The 19,621-nt window shown below is 41.0% G+C and overlaps 1 protein-coding gene and 1 non-coding gene across 5 annotated transcripts in view; both read right to left on the bottom strand.

Annotated features, from left to right (window-relative positions):
* Ankrd44 (ankyrin repeat domain 44) overlaps nt 1-19,621 on the bottom strand; it is a 325,588-nt gene that overhangs the window by 176,373 nt on the left and 129,594 nt on the right. For all 4 annotated transcript variants that reach the window (XM_048345044.1, XM_048345043.1, XM_048345042.1 and 1 more), the window contains one exon: nt 3,244-3,327. In XM_048345044.1, the coding sequence (XP_048201001.1) occupies nt 3,244-3,279 (36 nt within the window). In that variant the 5' untranslated portion in view covers nt 3,280-3,327. The remainder of the gene's footprint in view (nt 1-3,243; nt 3,328-19,621) is intronic.
* LOC125351001 lies at nt 9,690-9,792 on the bottom strand. Its single transcript, XR_007210897.1, has one exon. It is a non-coding gene; the product is annotated as a U6 spliceosomal RNA (small nuclear RNA).

Below are 19,621 nucleotides of genomic sequence, written 5' to 3'. Positions count from 1 at the left end.
TTCATTACTGTATCTTTTCTTTATGATATAATAATGCCTATGCATTGCACAATACTGTGATGTAGCAATGGCATTTTACTTGGGATGTTTCTGAAGCTCCCAGACACCGTCGCCCTGTGGCGAGGTGCAGATCCCATCCTGCTGGAAGATTTCTCCAACTAGGAGGCTGGCTCTCTGGCCTCCGTGGCCAGTGCTGGGGAAAACAAAGCCTGACTCTGCTGAGCACCCTCCATGGGATAATGATGCTAACCAAAGGACCATCTTCTTTAAGGCACATCTTCTTTAAGTCTGCTCCCTGTTGTCTGGAGTTATGAATTATTCTACAGGACACATGCCACAGCTTTTTAACCACAGCCCCACATCTCCAGGAGGGATCCAGTCAGAGACCCAGGAAAGGATATTGGACAGTACTGCTAGGCACATGCTACGAGACCTGCACCTTAGCATGCTTAGGGCAAAGGCTCCATTCTCAAATAATCTAGGCAAATTCTCATAATGTCAGAACATTGAACAGTGTTCTGGCTTACCTGGGCTCCTCTCAAAACACAGGTCACATCCCACAGACCCCTGGCCAAATGCCCAACCACTGTCTTAAGTAGTCTGTCCCTGGCTTCATCATTTTGTTTTCAGTGGCAGCTGGGGAGAAGCTGCCAGAAGCGTTTTCAGAAAGTCACACCAACCTACACCACCACCAAACAACGGCTCCACCATAGGACCTGCCTTCAATGGAGTGCCCTGCTCAGCAGCCAGAGATACACCTTAGACAGGGTTATCTGTCAAGGCAAAGCCCCTCTCCACTGAAGATATGTCTAACAATTTCTGTTGCTTCTGCTGATACTGAAGACTAATGAAGACTTTAGTCACTAATGGACTTGAGTATTTTGATAACCAAATGACATTAGAAGAATCAGAATCCTTGTTAGTAATAATTAGAATGTGAATATAAATCTACAAGTAAACACAATGGATAGTAAAAGACAACTAATTACTCTTGGACATAAATAATTAAACGGCACTCTAAACATTCACAGTGTGACCAAAGGAGGATATTCTTAGGATAGGATCACAAGAGTTCAATAGCTATGTGCATATGACCATATTAAATGTTATTTATCAGCCAGGTGCCAGTGGCTCACACATGTAATCCTAGCTATTCAGGAAGATGAGATCTGAGTCCAGTGAGACTCTTACCTCCAACTAACCACCAGAAAACTGGAAGTGGTGCTGTGGCTCAAATGGTAGAGCACTAGCTTTGAGCACAAAGAGGCTCAGAGAGAGCACGCACAATCCACAAAACAAAACAACAACAACAACAACAAACATGCTGCTTATCAAACTGACCTCCAAGAAATGGAAATAAGGTTTTTATTGTACTGTTTGCACTTTTTCCCCCTTTTTCCTTTGGTTTATTCCTTTTTGTCCCTTTATTTGATTTCCCTACCCTTTCTCTTGTATGTAAGTCTGTCTGATTTGGGGAGAAGGGGAAGCACAGAAACAGTGAGACAAAGGGTGAACCAATTCATCTGTGAAACCCACTAGACACAATGTTGGAAATGAACTATACAACTTGAAGAGGAAAGAAGACAAGATGGGAAAAACTGGGAGAGAACTAGGGAATGGGTGACATTGTTCAAAAGGAAATGTACTCAATACCTGGCTTATGGAACTATAATCCCTCTGTATATCACCGAAACAATAAAATTGAATTAAAACAAGAATCAATAGCATGTACTACACATAATTACTTGTTCAACCTAGAGCTTGGAAACTATTAAAAGGGTAAATTATTGACTAACACATTTTGCCTTTGTTTAGTGCAGGTTTGTTTGGAAACCTTCCAGATTCTGTGGTTCTTTAATCTTTCGGTGGGACAACCTCTTTAAAGAATCTGATGAAATACCTTGGCCCTTTTCACAGAAAAACATATAAGGGGAACAAGTACATGCATCTATTTCACACAGTTCAAGGGCCCATAGTTTCCTTGCTCAACCACTCACCCAGTTGATGGACCTCCTAGGGCAGGAAGCAGCAAACTGCTTTATAAAAAGCCAGAAAGTAAATATTTGGGACTTTACAGGCCACAATATAGGCTCTGTCTCCACTATTTTAGTTCAACTGCCACCATGCAGTACAAAATCAGGTAACATGTAAATGACAAGCATGGCCATGTCCACTGAACTTACAGTCACTAAAATCTGAATTTTATATAATTTTCACATCACAAACTATTGTTTTTCTCTTGTCATTTTTTGTAATTTTTATTGTTATTACAGAGGTGATGTACAAAGCAGTTATAGTTACATATGTCAGGTAATGAGTACATTTCTTTTTGGACAATGTCACCCCTTCCCTCACTCTCTCCCAGTTCTTTCTCCCATCCCCACTCACAGTTGTATAGTTCATTTTTAACATAGTGTCTAGTGAGTACCACTACTGCATTTGTTCACCCTTTGACTCACCATTTCTGTGCTCCCTCCTACCCTCCCAAAGACAGATAAATTAACAAACAAAACAAAGAGAAAAGAAAAACCAAAACAACAACAAAGAAAAAAACCCTCTTCTTTCCATTTCCTGGAGTTCATTTCAATAAATATTGTTTTATATGATCAAATGCACATAGCTATTGTGTCTTTGTATTCCTCTCCTAAGAATATCCTCCTTTGGTTTCACTGTGTGTGACCATCCTGTATAATTTATCACACCCCAGTGTATTATCTCTTGTCTTTTCTTTAACGCTAAAAAAAAAAAAAAAATCAAGCTGGGCATGGTAGAACACACCTGCGATCCCAGCATTTGGAAGACTGAAGCAGGAGGATTACAAGTTCAAGGCCAACCTAAGCTACATAGCAAAACCCTGTCTCAAAATGCTGAAAATATAACATCTGTAAGTAAATAAATAAAACCCAACATAGCTGGTATCCCATAAGCAAGCAGGTAATGGAACATAGATTGTTAATCGCTATTGTAGAGCCTAGGTTCCTTACCCTGGAAAAGAAAGGGTGTGTGTGTGTGTGTGTGTGTGTCTATATCTCAGATTTGATTTTTAACATTTGACAACTGTAGTTCAGTATAATTGGCTGTCTTTCTAATCTTGCATATTTTATTGCATGGATTTACAAGCAGTATTCCAAGAAGTCCAAAGGCTTCACTATTTACGGAAGGGGTCCACAGCATTGAACAGGCTAAGCATCCTGGTTTGCCCAGGTGAAGAGGCCCAGGCAGCAAAGCCTCAGCACTGCTTACCAAGGCATTCACATCTTCCGTTTTATGGATGAGCATCCTTATCTCCTCCGGATCACCACTGAAGATTGCCTGAACCAGCGGTGGCTGCAACACAAATGGGAATGAGAACCATCATTAACACATTTGATTACATTCACACCTGCAAGCCAGGCACCAGTAGCTCGTGCCTGTAATCCTAGCTATTAAGGAGGCTAAGATCTGAGGATCATGGTTCAAAGCCAGCTCAAGCAGAGGTCTGTAAGACTCTTACCTTCAGTTAACAACCAAACAGCCAGAAGTGGAGCTGTGGCTCAACTGGTAGAGTACTATCTAGCCTTTAGCAAAAAAAAAAAAAAAAAAAAAAAAAAAAACTCAGGGAAAGCTCTTAGGCCCTGAGTTCAAGGCCCAGGACTCGGGGGTGAGGGTGCTTGCGTGCATGTACACACACACACACACACACACACACACACACACACACACACACACCAGAGCTACAGTGAGCAGTTTGTTCCTTGCAAATTTATTTAACAATTATCAATGAGAAAAATAAAAAAATAAGTCATAGACCTAGTTAAAATCTAGTGATGGAGATATTAACATGTAACATGATTACATCCCCTGCTGACTTAAATGGTATGATAGCAGGCTAAGGAGCAAAGAGAAAGGGGCCACTTCTCAGTTGTTACCAAACCCATCTATATTAAAGAAACCCCACAGCAGAAGGATCCATAAAGGAAAACACAGCTGGAAGGGCAGCTCATTGCATTGGGGCAGGAGGAGAGCGAGATGGTGCAGGTGTGCAATGTCTCAAGAAGGGTATTCCAGGCAGAGGGAGTAAAGGATGCAACGGTATTGCTATGCCAAGGAGCTCAAGTATTAGAACTAGTCATCAAACATGGTGACTGGAGTGTGGACCAAAAAAGGGAAAGTGGTGGGTCCAAGAGTGAGGTGGGCTCACCCCACCTGGTGAAGGAGACTATTCACAGCCAGCTCCACTACATCCTGCCACACAGTGAGCACTTCCCCCTGTGTAGTGTAGCTGGACCATACAGCCTTACACAAATGGTCAACATTAATGTTCAACATTAACAGATATTAACAATGCCAATTTTGGATATTGATCATTTTCCCAAACTTCAAAATCCTTACACATACACACACATATCTACTTACAACTTTTGGGGCACATTTTAGTCCTAGTGAGGTACTTAGGTAATGACAGTTACCTAAATTTGTTTCACCATAAAAATCACTAAGATTTTTATCAAACTAATACTACCAGAGTGTCAGTGGCTCACATCTGTAATCCTTGCTACTCAGGAGGCTGAGACCTGAGGATGGAAGTTCAAAGCCAAGTGGGCAGAAAAATCTGTGAGACTCTTATCTTCAGTTAACCAGCAACAGCTGGAAGTAGAGCTTGGGCTCAAGTGGGAGTATGCCAGTGTTCAGTGAAAAAGCCAAGGGAGAGTACAAAGCCCTGAGTTCCCCAGTACTGGCATGTTCACACACACACAATCACAATAGATAGGGGGAGAGAGAGAGAGAGAGAATTCCCAGATAACTTTCTTAAGGGTTTTGGTTTATGGCACATCTGAATTGGGGAGTATAAATCTGTATCTTATTCTTAGGAACACATGGCAAACACCAGCCTCCGGTGAAGTCATCAGCATCATCTCCTTGATTTCTCCCCGGGCTATGTACTTGGGAATCTTAACTACTCATTTTTCCCTGTAAATCTTACTTCTCCTTCTTACCTTCCTGATGACGTAATTATGGGTTTGGAGAATGTGTATTGTTAGTTTTGGGGACCAATATCAATATTCTCAGTAAGGTACAGTACAATTTCTTGAGGAAACACTACATAAAACATGTTAAATTGCTGATGAATATTTCAACATGCCTAAAATTTGTCCATTTCCCCCATCATAAAAGCTTTCAGCAAATGGACAGACATATTATTTTTCCAAAATGGTCAAAATTCCGCTCTGTGCCAAGGTCAAGTACCAACAGTTAAGTAGCAAGAAAGACGTCATAAAAAGAAGACATGTTTCTGATGGTTCAGTCTTAGCTGGTTACTCTGGTTTCTATTGGTTCAGTCTGAGCTGGTTTTAATCTGCCTTCTATTGGTTCTGTCTGAGCTGGTTACTCTGTTTTCTGTTAGTTCAGTCTTAGCTGGTTATTCTGTCTCAATACAGGACCATCTTTCCACACTCTTGCTAACTCTTTCTAACCCAGTCTCCAGGTCAACTGTGTTTATCTTTTCATAATCCTGTCTTTGTGCCCATGGCCAAGCACTCATATATGTCTTTCTGCCTTGTTAAACCTTAAGAGCCATAGGATGACATGTAGAGGCAGAGTCTGGCAGAATTTTAGCATTAAATCAACAGAAATCAATCCATGAACAGTTGAGAAGTTAAGGCTCTAAGGCCTGAGCCCATCCCTGATGTGCATGCACCACCAGTTACTCACTTGGAGGGAACACAGCAAGATGCACAAAGCCTCTCCCCGCTGAGAGAAAGGAATGTGGATAGATGCTCTGTAAAGGTTCTTTAAGTCCTCCAGCCTCTCAAGAAAGGCAAGCCTTCCAATCTATGGCTGGAATGTTCCCAAGGAGAGCTACCCTGCTGCAGCTGCCAGGGAGGGATGCCAGCACAGTCCCGAGGGAGGAGAGAGGTGCACAGAGTTTCTCATCACCCTGAGACCAGCTCTGCTCAAAGCAGCTCTGTGAGCTCACTGTCTGCTGTTCCTCCTGCAGCACTGTGGTTGCAGCAGGTGCTCATAGGCCCACAAGGGCATGTGTACACATTGTACAAATACATGTCTACATATGTGTGTACATATGGCGATATGTGGGGATTTACCTACCACCCCTCCCTGTGAATGTGCCTCTCCTCACAGTCCTCAAGCCTTCATAGATGGGCAGCTCTGAGTCCAGTGTGCCACATGGACAACACAGCACTAACATCCTCACACTTGTGAAGCAACCATCACGGGACTCTGAACCAATCCTTCATAGATAACACTCTACTGAACCAAAAGCTGTGTGTTTGCATGGACATCATTCTTGGACCAAATGACGTAACTCTTGAGAAAGTTGTGATTTGATTCATTGATTGGTTGGTTGGTTGGTTGACTGATTGATTATACTGGGATTTGAACTCAGGCCCTTGTGCTTGTAAAGCAAGTGTTCTATCACTTGAGCCATACAGCAGTTCCCTTTCGTTTTGGTTTCATTTTTAAATATTGTGAATGTTTCTTTTTGTTTGTTTTTCTCTCTCCATTTCATAATTAAGACATAACCAAAGAGTACTTTGGCATTCCCTTTGTCAGTCTGTTCATCTAGTCTGGTTTCTCACCACCACCACGCCCCCCCCTCCCCCCGCCTCCATACTCCCTGGTAACCTTAGATAAATACTTGGAAAGACTATCTCTATTACATTATCTTTAAAAGGGGAGATCATCTAATTATAATATTACAAGTCTCAAGAACTTGTATTCTGGCCGAGCGGCGGGGCGCGGTGGTCGCTTCCCCCCGCGCCCCCCACCCCCCCCACCCCCCGCCTCTGGAGGAGGCACAAGCCGCGGAAGGGCTTGGTGGCCGGCAGCTGCTTCTTCTCCTTGCTAGGGAGAAGTCCTTTGCTTCCCAGATGTAATGCACCTTAAATTTACTCAAGAGTGAAAATGAATCATACAGAGGTTAAATTGAAAATACCTTTTGGAAATAAATCACTGGGTGCTGTTTGCTTGGTACCTAACAAAAGCTTAGCATATGGAGTAATTCTTACACATGGAGCGTCAGGAGATATGAATCTTCCTCATTTGATGTCATTGGCATCTCATCTTGCAACTCATGGATTTTTTTGCCTGAGATTTACCTGTAAAGGCCTTAATATTGTACATAGAATTAAAGCATATAAAGCCGTTTTGGTTTAAAAAAAAAGAACTTGTATTCTATTAACCATTAATATGGCAACATTAGACCTTTTGCCACTGTCTCTTTAACCTTGATATGTCTTAAAAGCAAAGTCTGACTTGGTATTTGTGAGTAGAGTACTACTTATGGTTTTGCTTTCTGTGGATTTTGGTCAACTGCAATCGACTTGACTATAGCCCAGAAATATTAAATAGCAAAATTCCAGAATAAATAATTCATGAGGTTTAAATTATACACTGTTCTACCTGGGGGGCCATCCTCTTACTGTTCAATGTATACTTAACATATATGCTACCTGCTCATTATTCACTCTGCAGTCATCTCTGTAACCAGATGCACTGACATTGCAGCACCCACATTCAACTGTCCTTTACTTATTAATTAATGGCTCCAAATCACAAGAGTAGTGATGCTGGAGAATTTTTGTTGTTGTTTGCCAGTCCAGGGGCTTGAACTCTGGGCCTGGGCTCTGTCCCTGAGCTTCTTTTGTTTAAGGTGAGCATCTACCTCTTGGACCACAGTGCCACTTCCAACCTTTTCTGAATAGTTATTTGAAATAAGAGTCTCATGGACTTTTCTACCCTGGTTGGCTTCGAACCATGATCCTTAGATCTCAGCCTTCTGAGTAGCTAGGGTTCGAGGTGTGCACCACAAGCTCTAGGCTATACTGGCAATTTTATTGTGTCATCATAATAATGCATTTTATTATTAGTTACTGTAACTAATTTCTTATTGCATCTGCTTTAATTACATTTTATCATAAGTATCTACCTATGCTTATGATTGTTTAAAGTGTAGTAGATAGAGAGTTTGATACTATGAATGGTTTCAGGCACCCCTGAGGGCTTAGGATTATATTCCTTGTAGATAATCAGGTATTGCTGTATTTCTCTTTGAAGCTTACACATCTATACATTTCAACACTAGTATATATGATATAGGGGGTTATGTGTGATTGTAATAGAGTGAAAATTCAGTAAAGGGGGTCAAAGTTGTGAAAAGTGAAGTAGCAAGGAAAAGAAGGGAGAGTCTTGAAAAGTAGAAGCTAGTCCACCTCTTAATTACAGTACTTGTTTCTAGTTATAGCATGCTGAGCAGCTGAGGAACCAGAACTGACTGTCATGTGCTCTGAATGCTGGCACTGATTTTTTTTCACTATCATTCAAATTTTATTCCATAAATTCATATGCTAAAGTTATCAATGTGTCTATGTACTTTTTGTGAATTAGAAATAGTGACTATATGGGAGATAGAACTGATCTTGATTTGTTTTAGCAGTTAAGCTTCCGTAGGTAATACCATCATTTTGGGTTTTTTTTAATTTTCAAACTGATGTACAGAGAGGTTACAGTTTCATATGTTAGGCATTGAATACATTTCTTTTACTGTTTGTTACCTCCTCCCTCATTCCCCTTCCCTCCCCTCCCCTTTCCTTTTCCTCCCCAAGAGTTGTTCAGTTCATTTACACCAAACAGTTTTGCAAGTATTGCTTTTGTAGTCATTTGTCTTTTTTACCCTGTGTCTCTCAATTTTAGTATTCCCTTTCAGTTTCCTAGTTCTAATACCAGTATACATGGTTTCCAATGTACTCAGATAAGATACAGAGGTAGTGCAGGTACAATCACAGGAAGGGGATAAAAGAAGATCAACAATAATAGAAGCTACGGTTACACATAGAACGTTGAAAGTAGTTACAACAGTGATATAACAATCGTTTCCATAACATGGAGTTCATTTCACTTAGCATCATCTTATATGTTCATAAGGGTATAGTTATTGGGCTCTTGTGATCCTCTGCTGTGACTTGCCTAAACCTGTGCTAATTATTCCCTATGAGGGAGACCATAGAGTCCATGTTTCTTTGGGTCTGGCTCACTTCACTTAGTATAATTTTTTCCAAGTCCTTCCATTTCCTTACAAATGGGGCAATGTCATTCTTTCTGATAGAGGCATAAAATTCCATTGTGTATATGTACCACATTTTCCTGATCCATTCGTCTACTGAGGGGCATCTGGGTTGGTTCCATATTCTAGCTATGACAAATTGTGCTGTGATGAACATTGTTGTGCTGGTGGCTTTAGTGTGTTCTTGTTTGTGGTCTTTTGGGTAGATGCCCAAAAGTGGGGCTGCTGGGTCATAGGGGAGCTCTATGTTTAGCCTTCTGAGGAATCTCCATACCGCTCTGGCACTGATTTTTTAGTAGACTCAGAAGGCAGAAGAATATTCCCTGGGACTAATTTACCAGTAGCACAAGTGGGATTTATTTGAATGGAACTGTCTTCTAATACCACCAACCAGAAGCCTTTCTATCTCTCCCAGGAGTGTGGACAGCTACATTTTGAAGTGACTATCCACCAGCCAAATGACACTTGACCTTTCAAAGATGTGAAGAACAGAAAGGCTGCTTGTATTTGATAGCCATTAGAAATTTTGTAGCAACCCTGTCACAACTGGGAATCAAAATCTTATCAGCAGAAATCCATTTCTCTACTCCTCTTCCTCGCTAGCCCATCCAATGTAATTTTTTCTGTTTTAAATATGGAGCACTTCACAAATTTACATGTCACCCATATGCAAGGGCCATGCTAATCTTCTCTGTATCATTCCAATTTTAGTGTATGTGCTGCCAAAAAACTACATCTTTTTTTCATTTTTATTCTCACTCATTGGTTGGGGGGAGACTGGAAATAATCTTGATTTCAAAAAAACAAGACACTAAATTGAATAATAGTGATACATTGTTCTCAAACTCAGAAATGGAGTTCCAGTTCCACTAGGGGGAGCAAGATGGTAATTTGTTACCTGAGATATGGATAAGTAAAGGTAGTTGGAGAACGCAGTTGATTCAAACTGTAAGAGGCCAAGCTTCCAAATAGTTCTTAGTAGTAAGTAAACACATCCATGTGAAAAGGAGGAAGGAAGGGAGGGAGGGAGGGAGGGAGGGAGGGAGGGAGGGAGGGAGGGAGGGAGGGAGGGAAGAAGGATACCCAACCTTGGAAGTAGAGCTGTGGCTCAAGTGGTAGAGTGCTAGCTTTCAACACAAAGAGGCTCAGGGACAGTGCCCAGGCTCCAAGTTCAAGCCCCACAATTGACAAGAAAAGAAAGAGAGAAGGAAAGAGAGAGAAAAGGAGGGAGGGAGGGAGGAAGGGAGGAAGGGAGGGAGGAAGAAATGAAAGAAAAAGAGAGGGAGGGGAAAGAAATAAAATCAAAATTATCTGTATGCATATCCCAGGTGTTAAAATATCATTTTCACAATTTGAAAAAGGCAATTCAACTATTCCTTCCAGCCCACTACAAAATACAATAGTGGTGTCAGACACACCATCCACTTAAAAATAAATCCCACTACATGTGCTATGGAGGCATCTCATCTAGTTTGGATTACCCACTCCATTCTGCAGTGGCTATCTTCCCAATCTCCAGTCCTAGAAAACTCCCCTAATGAAGCCATTCATTTGACTTGGACTAAAACCACTGTGTTTGCACTCCACTTTCCCTTTGTGGGAGCTGCAAGTCCTTTGCTAGGAAGTAGGCTTGAGGAGCTAAGCAGAGTGACAGGGGTTGTCACTGGGCTCAAGAGTTACAGTCACTGACAACCCACAGGCCCAGAAAATGCTCCAGTATTGTATTCTAATTGTTTTATTTTGGTTTTTTGCCAGTCCTGGGGCTTGAACTCAGGGCCTGAGCACTGTCCCTGACTTCTTTTTGCTCAAAGCTAGCACTCGACCACTTGAGTTACAGCGTCACTTCCGGCTTTTTCTATATATGTGGTGCTGGGGAATCGAACCCAGGGCTTCATGATACAAGGCAAGTTACCACTAGGCTATATTCTCAGCCTTCAGTATTATATTCTACACTTCTGGAATGTTGCAATCCTTTTTCTCTTTTTCTGGTTAGATTGGGTCAAAATTGAAAAAGAAAATATCTTGCATTGTAATAAAAAAAAAAAAGACAGATATTGGGAATCACTCAATAGCCAAAAGGGAATCATCGTTTTTTCCCAAACATCTGTCCATATTTGAGTACACCGAATACAGTGTCTTGAAAACCTGTTAAGAGCAGCTCATCGCTGATGCAGCAATATCCTGACCATATGAAACCATCAGCCCATATGAACAAGCCGAAACACTTCATTAGGAAACAACTGGTTTTTGTAAGAGGCAGAACTTGCATTTTTGCAAAAAGATAATAAAAATGTGTCTGAGTCACTAGGTTTAATGAACAATACTTGTTAGAGTTGTTCATGTGGGTCCTGCTGTGTGAGCCATTATAAAAGATGTCATTAACTGCTTCCTGAATATAGATCACTCACGTGGGGAGACGTGCATTCCACTGCAGGAAGATAATGACGATCATAAAACCCAAACCTTTTTCCCTGAAGTCAAAATCCTGAACCCTTGGTGTGCATATGGAAAGTGGGGCCAGGAAAGGTGAGGGGATGAGTGGAACTGGGATAGACAAAAGTGAGGAAGAATGATGGAAGAGGTAATAACACTAGTCAAGATGCATTGTGTATATAAATTGACATGTTGAGGGGCTGGGAATATGGCCTAGTGGTAAAGTGCTCGTCTCATATACATGAAGCCCTGGGTTCGATTCCTCAGCACCACATATATATATAGAAAAATATGGAAGTGACGCTGTGGTTCAAGTGGCAGAGTGCTAGCCTTGAGCAAAGAGAAGACAGGACAGTGCTCAGGCCCTGAGTTCAAGCCCCAGGACTGGCAACAAAAACAAACAAACAAAAATAAATTGACATGTTGAATTGAAATCCCTTTGTAAAACTATTTAAAGAAAAAATTTTAACAAACAACAAGTCCTTGTGAACATTCTTTTTTTGTGTGAACATTCTTTTTAAATTAGAGAATGAGGCAGGGCTTCATATCTGAAAGTGTCTCTTAACCAGGTGTGGTGGTGTTTGCCTATAATCCAAGCACATAGGAAACTGAATTATGAGTTTGCGACCAGCCTGGAGTACATTGCAAGACTTTCTATAAGTAAATAAGTAAGCAAATACATACATACATACATATATACATGCATACACACATATATACATACATAAGGAAGAAAATATCTCCTATAAGATATGCTGCAGAAGGTATGTTTTAAACAATCCCAATTATTTTTCTAATGCAGAAAAAACCATAAAATTCCAAGTAACACTCTCTCTCCAAATAGCTACTTATTAACTACAGGCTTAAACATGACGAAAAATAAAATACACTGAATCAGAAAATCGGGAAATTAATTTATTACCTAACCTCTTCCAAACTGAGAATAGTACCTAGCATCAACCATACAATGGTTAAGGACTAACTGCCCAGTTTGAGGAACATCCACCTCCATTGTTGCTTCTTTCTTTTCTGAGGTTCTCTACAACCCTTTCTCTGCTCTTTAATGCTACTCATGGAATCCAGCTTCATTGGAGGATAGCTAATCAAAGGGAAAATGAAGTCTATGAAGGTCAACTTTGCTAGCAGATACTCACAGGAGATTAGGCAAAAAGGAAATGATGAAATGATAGTATTAGTTAAGTTGAAATCTGGAGGCAATGGCCTATGTTCTCTGTATTTTTCATAGTAAGAAGACCAATGCCATGATATCTGGCTCACCTACAATTAAATCTCCATTACAGATTCCTCATGGATAAAACAGGGTTATGACAACCTTTTCTACGAGACATGACAACTGCATAATACACACAATGTCCATAATACATACAATAGACCAGAAGCTCAGTGAGTACTCAAGTGGAAATATTTTGCTGATTTTGAGCTCAAACCCCTTCATAGACAGACATATTTATGTCCATTCTACAAAGGATGGAGCAAATCAGCCAGATTAGAATGATAACCCACTCAAACCATCTCTCAAGCAGACATCCCTTCTAATGGGAGAGATTATCACCCGGAGGAGAAAGAGAAATCAAACTGAGCCCAAGTTGGCCTTGCTACAATTGGGCAACCTCAAAAATGTCATACAGCTTCTCTGTAACTCAGAAGTCTACTCTATGAAGCCAGAATATGGTCCATTCCCTGAACTGATAGCCCTCTTAGACTAATCAAAATGGCACCATACATCCACAGCTGCTTCATGGTTTGGAGACTTACTATGAAGATGATCATAAACATTTATAGTGACACCTTGATAGTCTCCTGCCTGTTAGTCATGGAGAAATGAATCCTGTTTGGAGCTGTGAGGGAGGCAAATGATTTACCTATCAGTAACAGACTTAAGTCCAATCTGACTCTCCAGACTGGTACTTTTTCTCGGTGCCATGTTTGATATAAACTACACAGTATAATATCAAGCTTTCTAGCTCAGTTTAAATATAACCCCTAAGAAGAAATATTATATATCTTATGACTTGCTAAGGATAAAATCTACCATATCTAGCATAGAATATCTGTGTGTGTATATATTTTACTAGATAGCAGTTATAGATGCATACATATCTACTATACATAGCCTGCACATCATGTTAGTTAACATTATGAAATCACTTTTTGTGAACTGAATAATTTGCCATTGTACAAAAAATAACCAAAGTAACAACAGGAAATAAACCTTTAATAATTTCTCAAAAGAGGAAGCTTGAAGGAAACTTGTTTCTCTTAATGATGCTGATAAGTATCAACACAAACACAACCCAGTCTACATAACTAACCTCTAGGGTTCATTTTGCTTTTGCTTATATTAGCAGATATATTTATATATATAGATAGATATGTAGATGTTATACTATACAGTAGGTATGTATATGTGTGTTTCTGATAATAGTTGTTCACAGTGAAGACGCAACAAAACATTCTTAGCAAAAGTTAGAAAAAAGGTCTAAAGTCTTTCAAAGGTGTGGGGGGGAACCCTAAGTGTGGGTTTGTGTTACAGAACACAGAAAAGGTAGGTAGGCATGATGCTACGTCTTGAAGAATGAGACCACGGAGTAAGTGCTTGTTGTTGGAGAATGACAGAAGAGGAGGTTGGACGAGTAAATAGCTAGCTAGCCTGGTAGAACACCATGCCAGCACAAAAGAGTTTTAACCTGATCTTGAGGACAAACAGGAACTGGGGTCTTGAGCAAGAGAAAGGAATGGAACTTTCACAAGCATGTAGTTAGCCACAAGTGCACACTGAACACTGGAGGTGGAAAGGCTGGAGGTAGAGGCTTAGCTAAAACACGGATGCTGCAATCCAGCTTCCTGACCTTCGTCTCACAGGCTCCTCGTACAGCTTATGAGGCGCAGTGGAAGCCCCAGACACTGTTTTCAGCTCTTTGATGCTGGCTGTATTCCTGGAGGCATGTGTGCCTCTGTGTCTTGGCTCCTTTCCTTTCCTTTTTGTCTGTACAGCCCCAATCTCCTGCCCTCGGGACACTAATGTTTCCGGGTGAAATGGAGGTTACTTCCTTTTGTTCTGGAGTGCTTCCATTTTCTCCCTACAGAACCTCTGCAGATGTAAGCTCTGTTTGTCAGACTTGTCACTCCGTCACTAAACTAAAATCATAACATTTCAAAAATAGACCACATCCAGAAAGAGAAAAGCAAAGCACAATAAGGCAGACACACTTTGCCAAGTGCCATATTTTATGGAGAATTCTTGCCAACAACACATATCCTTCTTTTACTCTGTTGAGTTTCAAATGGCTTGAGATCAAATCTAAACTAAAGATTAGTTAACAAGACTGTTAGAGAGTTGCCCTTAAAGAAAGCTAATTTAAACAGGAGCAAAATGAACACTTGAGGTGAGTTTGTGTAGACTGCGTGGTGTTTGTGTTGATGCTAATCAACATCACTAAGAGAAACAACAAATAACAATAAATAGTTCTTCAAGCTTCCTTTCTTGAGAAATTAAGGGTTTTACTTCCTATAGATATTTTGATTATATTTTTGTACAATTAAAAATTATTCAGTTTATGAGAAGTGATTTCATAATGTTAATCAACATAAGTCATTTTAATGGGGCTAAAAAAAAATCATACAGCCAGATTTGTATTTACATTCAATGTAATTTCTTCATTCAGATACAAAAGGTAAGTTTTCAGCTGAAGGATGTAAAACATGCATTTGTATTTTTATTAATATATATTTGTATGTGTATTTTATTAATACCTAATATATGCATATCTTATCATAAAAAGGTCAATTTTTAAAAAACATTTTAATGATAGAAAGTGACCTTTATCAGAACCTAATTTTCTTTTTTTTTTTTTTTTTGGCCAGTCCTAGGCTGTGCACTCAGGGCCTGAGCACTGTCCCTGGGCTTCTTTTTGCTCAAGGCTAGCACTCTGCCACTTGAGCCACAGCGCTACTTCTGGCCATTTTCTGTATATGTGGTGCTGGGGAATCGAACCCATGGCCTCATGTATACGAGGCAAGCACTCTTGCCACTAGGCCATATTCCCAGCCCAGAACCTAATTTTCTTATGGTCTTAAGTAACTATAATTTTTAACAACCTCAGCATTTGGAAGGTAAATAAAGCAATCCATGTCCTTTATGAATAATATCAACAAGAAGAATTCAAAGATACTTATTAGAAAGAAAGAAACCTCTGAAGGGAACAAAGGGAACATAAATAGTGATGAGACTGATGGATTAACATGTCATATTAAGTCATTCATGATTTGGGCAAACTCCAAATTGAGTTTGTCTGAAATTTTTATATCCTAGATTCTTTAAGAGCATGAAGAGTTTGCCAGATGCCAGTAGCACGTGGCTGTAATCTCAGCTATCCAGAAGGCCAACATCTGGGGATTACAGTTCAAAACCAGCCCTGGTAGGCAAATCTCATTTCCAATTTACCAGCAAAAACTTGCAAGCGGAACTGTGGCACAAACCGTAGAACACTAGTCTTGAACTCAAAAGCTAAGGGGCAGCACCCAGGCCCTAAGATCAAGCCCTAGTTTCCCCCCAAAAAAGTAATCCATTTTTATATCACTAATCTTTCCAAGGTTTATGACAATTTTCCTCAAGTTCTTTCCTCCCTTTCTGTAGATTTTTTTCTTTGAATTCCAAGGGAGTTCTTCGGAAAAGACATGAGCATGTCTCCACAATGGGGCACTGAGGGACAGTGACAAAACTGAGTCTCTCTACTTATTGTTCCAACCACTCCAAGCTCTGTGGCAGCATCCAGGACCTGGATGAAGGTAGGGTCCCTGCTGCCCACACTACCAGGAAAAGGCACAAAGGATGCAATGTAGTATTCTGAAAAGCATCCTCAACTTCTCCACCCAAAAGCATGGCCAGGGCATTCGGTGACAGAGGTCAAAAAGAAACGATAAGGCACAGGAAGAAAGGAGCCTACCAGACTGAAAAACATGTGATAATACAGAAAGGAAAATCTTATCAAAAAGGGCAGTTATATCATATTTCCTTGCAGAGACACTAACCTAGTTCACATTTCCTTTTTCTCCTGCATATTACCAACCTGACAAAAGATGAAAGACACATTCTCTAAAAACCCATCTAATACATTTCAGATTACCACATTCAATTCATAAAGCATATTGACTTTCTTAACAATAGGAAATTTACCAAGTTGAGCAGAGTGCTAGTGGCTCAGGTCTATAATCCTAGCTACTCAGTAGGCTGAGATCTGAGCATCACGGTTCAGGCAAGTCCATGAGACTCTCAAGTCAAATGAACTACTCAGAAAAGGGCAAAAGTGGCACTGTGTCTCAAGTGGTAGAGCACTAGCCTTGAGCAGAAGAAGCTCAGCTCCCAGACCCTGAGTTCAAGCCCCAGGACCAACAACAGCAAAAAAAATTTTACCAAGTTGAACAGGAAGCATACAAGTACACACAGCTTGGGTTAAGGCAATTACTCTATGAGAAATACACAAAGAATGGAGGGAAAACACATGTGGCTCCTGAAAGATGGGACCTTTGAAACAAACACCGGAAGGTTGAAAAAGGATTTCAACAGAAAAGAGTGGGTAGGAGGGGAGAGACTGCCCCTTCAGATTCTGAAGATGCTGGGGAGACTGATAATGTACAAGGATAGTTTCTCCCAGTTGGGACATGAGAAATACAAGGGAAGCTAAGAAGTAGACACAGATCAAATCACAGAAGGCCTTGAATGTTAAACCAATCATTTTGCTCTCTCTTCTGTAGAACTAGGGAGCCACGGATGGTTTTTGAGCAGGGAACTGGATTCAGAGTTCTGCTTTCAAGAGATCATTCTGGAAATGGACTGTGTGATGAACTAGAAGAAAAGACTTAGGTGGCATAACAAGTTAGAAGACTACAGATAAGAGGTCCTGGGGACAGTGTATAGTCTAATTGTTCAAGGAAGCATCTCTCTGGAGGTCAGCATGGAGATGTCATGGTTAAGTGCTCCATCCCCACCATCAAAGGATCCAGGGCTCATCCCACCAAGTGCACCGGCCAGGTGCAGGGGCCTACACACAGCCCTCGCTGAGGCTGAGGTCCTCTGGACAATGCTGGCTCTCTGGGAAGCCTGCCTCCGCCATCAGCAGGGGAGCACTAGAAGTTCTGTAAAGTGACTCCTGTCACTTCTTTGCTTGTCATGTTCTGCCAGGCTCCGAGACTGGAAGCCCCTGGGATCCAGAAGTAAGGCCAGCCCTATTCTGTATTACCTGCTACCTCTCTCTGTTCTGTCACAGAAAGCAGAGCTCAGAGTGCAAGCTTCCCACTCTACATGTCAGTAAGAAGAAAGCTTAACTTCCTGTCTTGAGATACAGAAACCAAACAAAACAAATAGACGTAACAAGGCTATCTGTATTTCTGAACTCCAAATTTTATTCAGATGATAAAACTCTCTTTTTCCAATTATGTAAAGTTTTAAAAACAGGAAGTAGGATGGGAAAGGGGCTTTCAAATGCATCAAAACCCCTGTGCAAGTTCTCTTTGTCCTGTCCCAGTAATTTTCTGTGAAAACAAAATTAGGAGGCTAAGGCAGGAAGGTTGTGAGCTCTAGGCCAGCCTGAGTTAAGGAGAAGGGATAAGGAGAAGAAGGGAAGAAGGAAGAGAGAGGAACAAGATGATGACGAGGGAGAGGAAGGTAGAAGAAGAGGAAAGAGAAGAACAAGAAGAAAGAAAGAGAAAGCTAAAGAAAAAGCTTACTAATCTTTTCCATCAACAGTGTTAAAGGTGACCATGTGTCCTTCAACATCCTTCCACAGGTTTCCTATAATACACAAAAAGACAGATACAGAAGAGGGGCACTGGTGACTCACACCTACAATCCTAGCTATTCAGGAGGCTGAGATCTGAAGATAACAGTTGGAAACCAGCCTGGGACAGGAAATTCTGTGAGATCCTCATTTCTCCCTAGCCACAAAAAAGCTGGAAGTGGCTCAAGTGACAGAGCACTAGCCTTGAGCACAACAGCTCAGGGTCAGTGCCCAGGCCCTGAATTCAAGCCCCAGAACTGGCACATACACACACACGCACACACACACACACACACTCACACACACACAGATACATTAATATGGTATTACTATTATTGTTATCACCAAAATGGAATTTTACTCTGTCCCTCTCTTGTAGTTTCTATGAATAATAACAATGTTGAGGATATCCCCAGTTAGCTGTAGCATTACCTCATTTCTTTACAGCTATATAATATTCTACAATATGAATAGATCCTAGTAGTCAATGACTCATTTCCCTGATTGGACATTTGGTTGGTTTATCGTTTTTACCACAATGTAAAAGACTTCTTTTACCCATACCTATCCTGACCATATGGTGAACCAAGAAATTCTATTCAAGCTGAAGGCATCATCTGAGCACCTTTGTTATGGTATTTTTATAAAATACACAAAGTGTGTGACATAGTCCCTTCCTCTGAGAATGCCAAATGCAGCTGGGGAAACAAGCCTGAGCTGCACAAAACAATGTGACTGAGAAGGATGGCCCTGAGTTCTACCAATCTGATGCAGTAGAGGCCAAATTTTCTCTCTGCATCACAACAGACTGAAGAAGGCGTAAGCTTAGTATTCTAGGAGCTTTCTCTGTTTCAGAAAAGGGGAGAGAAGCGGGATGAGGAAGCCAAAGTGATGCTGGAGGAAGTGGGATGTGAGGCTTAGGAATGGTTTGGACCAATGAAGAAAAGAACTGCATTTGGGAATAGCAAATTGGCCAAGGCACAGCACTGGCATTGGCATGTTACATGTGCAGGAGAAGGAAAGCAAGCAGTCCCTTCTCTAAGCCACTGCAGCCTTTCACACCTCTCAACTCTAGCTAGACTTTTTTTTGTGTTGTGTGTGTGGTGGGGATTGAACCCAGGGGCTCATGCATGCTAAGTAAACACCCTCCCACTGAGCTAAAACCCCAGCACTCTACCTGGCCTCTTTTTTTTTTTTTTTTTTTTTTGGCCAGTCCTGGGGCTTGGAATCAGGGCCTGAGCACTGTCCCTGGCTTCTTTTTTTGCTCAAAGCTAGCACTCTGCCGCTTGAGCCACAGCGCCACTTCTGGCCATTTTCTGTATATGTGGTG

This window comes from Perognathus longimembris, chromosome 4, assembly GCF_023159225.1.
Source record: "Perognathus longimembris pacificus isolate PPM17 chromosome 4, ASM2315922v1, whole genome shotgun sequence".
NCBI lineage: Eukaryota > Metazoa > Chordata > Mammalia > Rodentia > Heteromyidae > Perognathus > Perognathus longimembris.
Note: the sequence above shows the minus strand (reverse complement) of the source record. Positions and strands in the feature narration are given on the sequence as shown.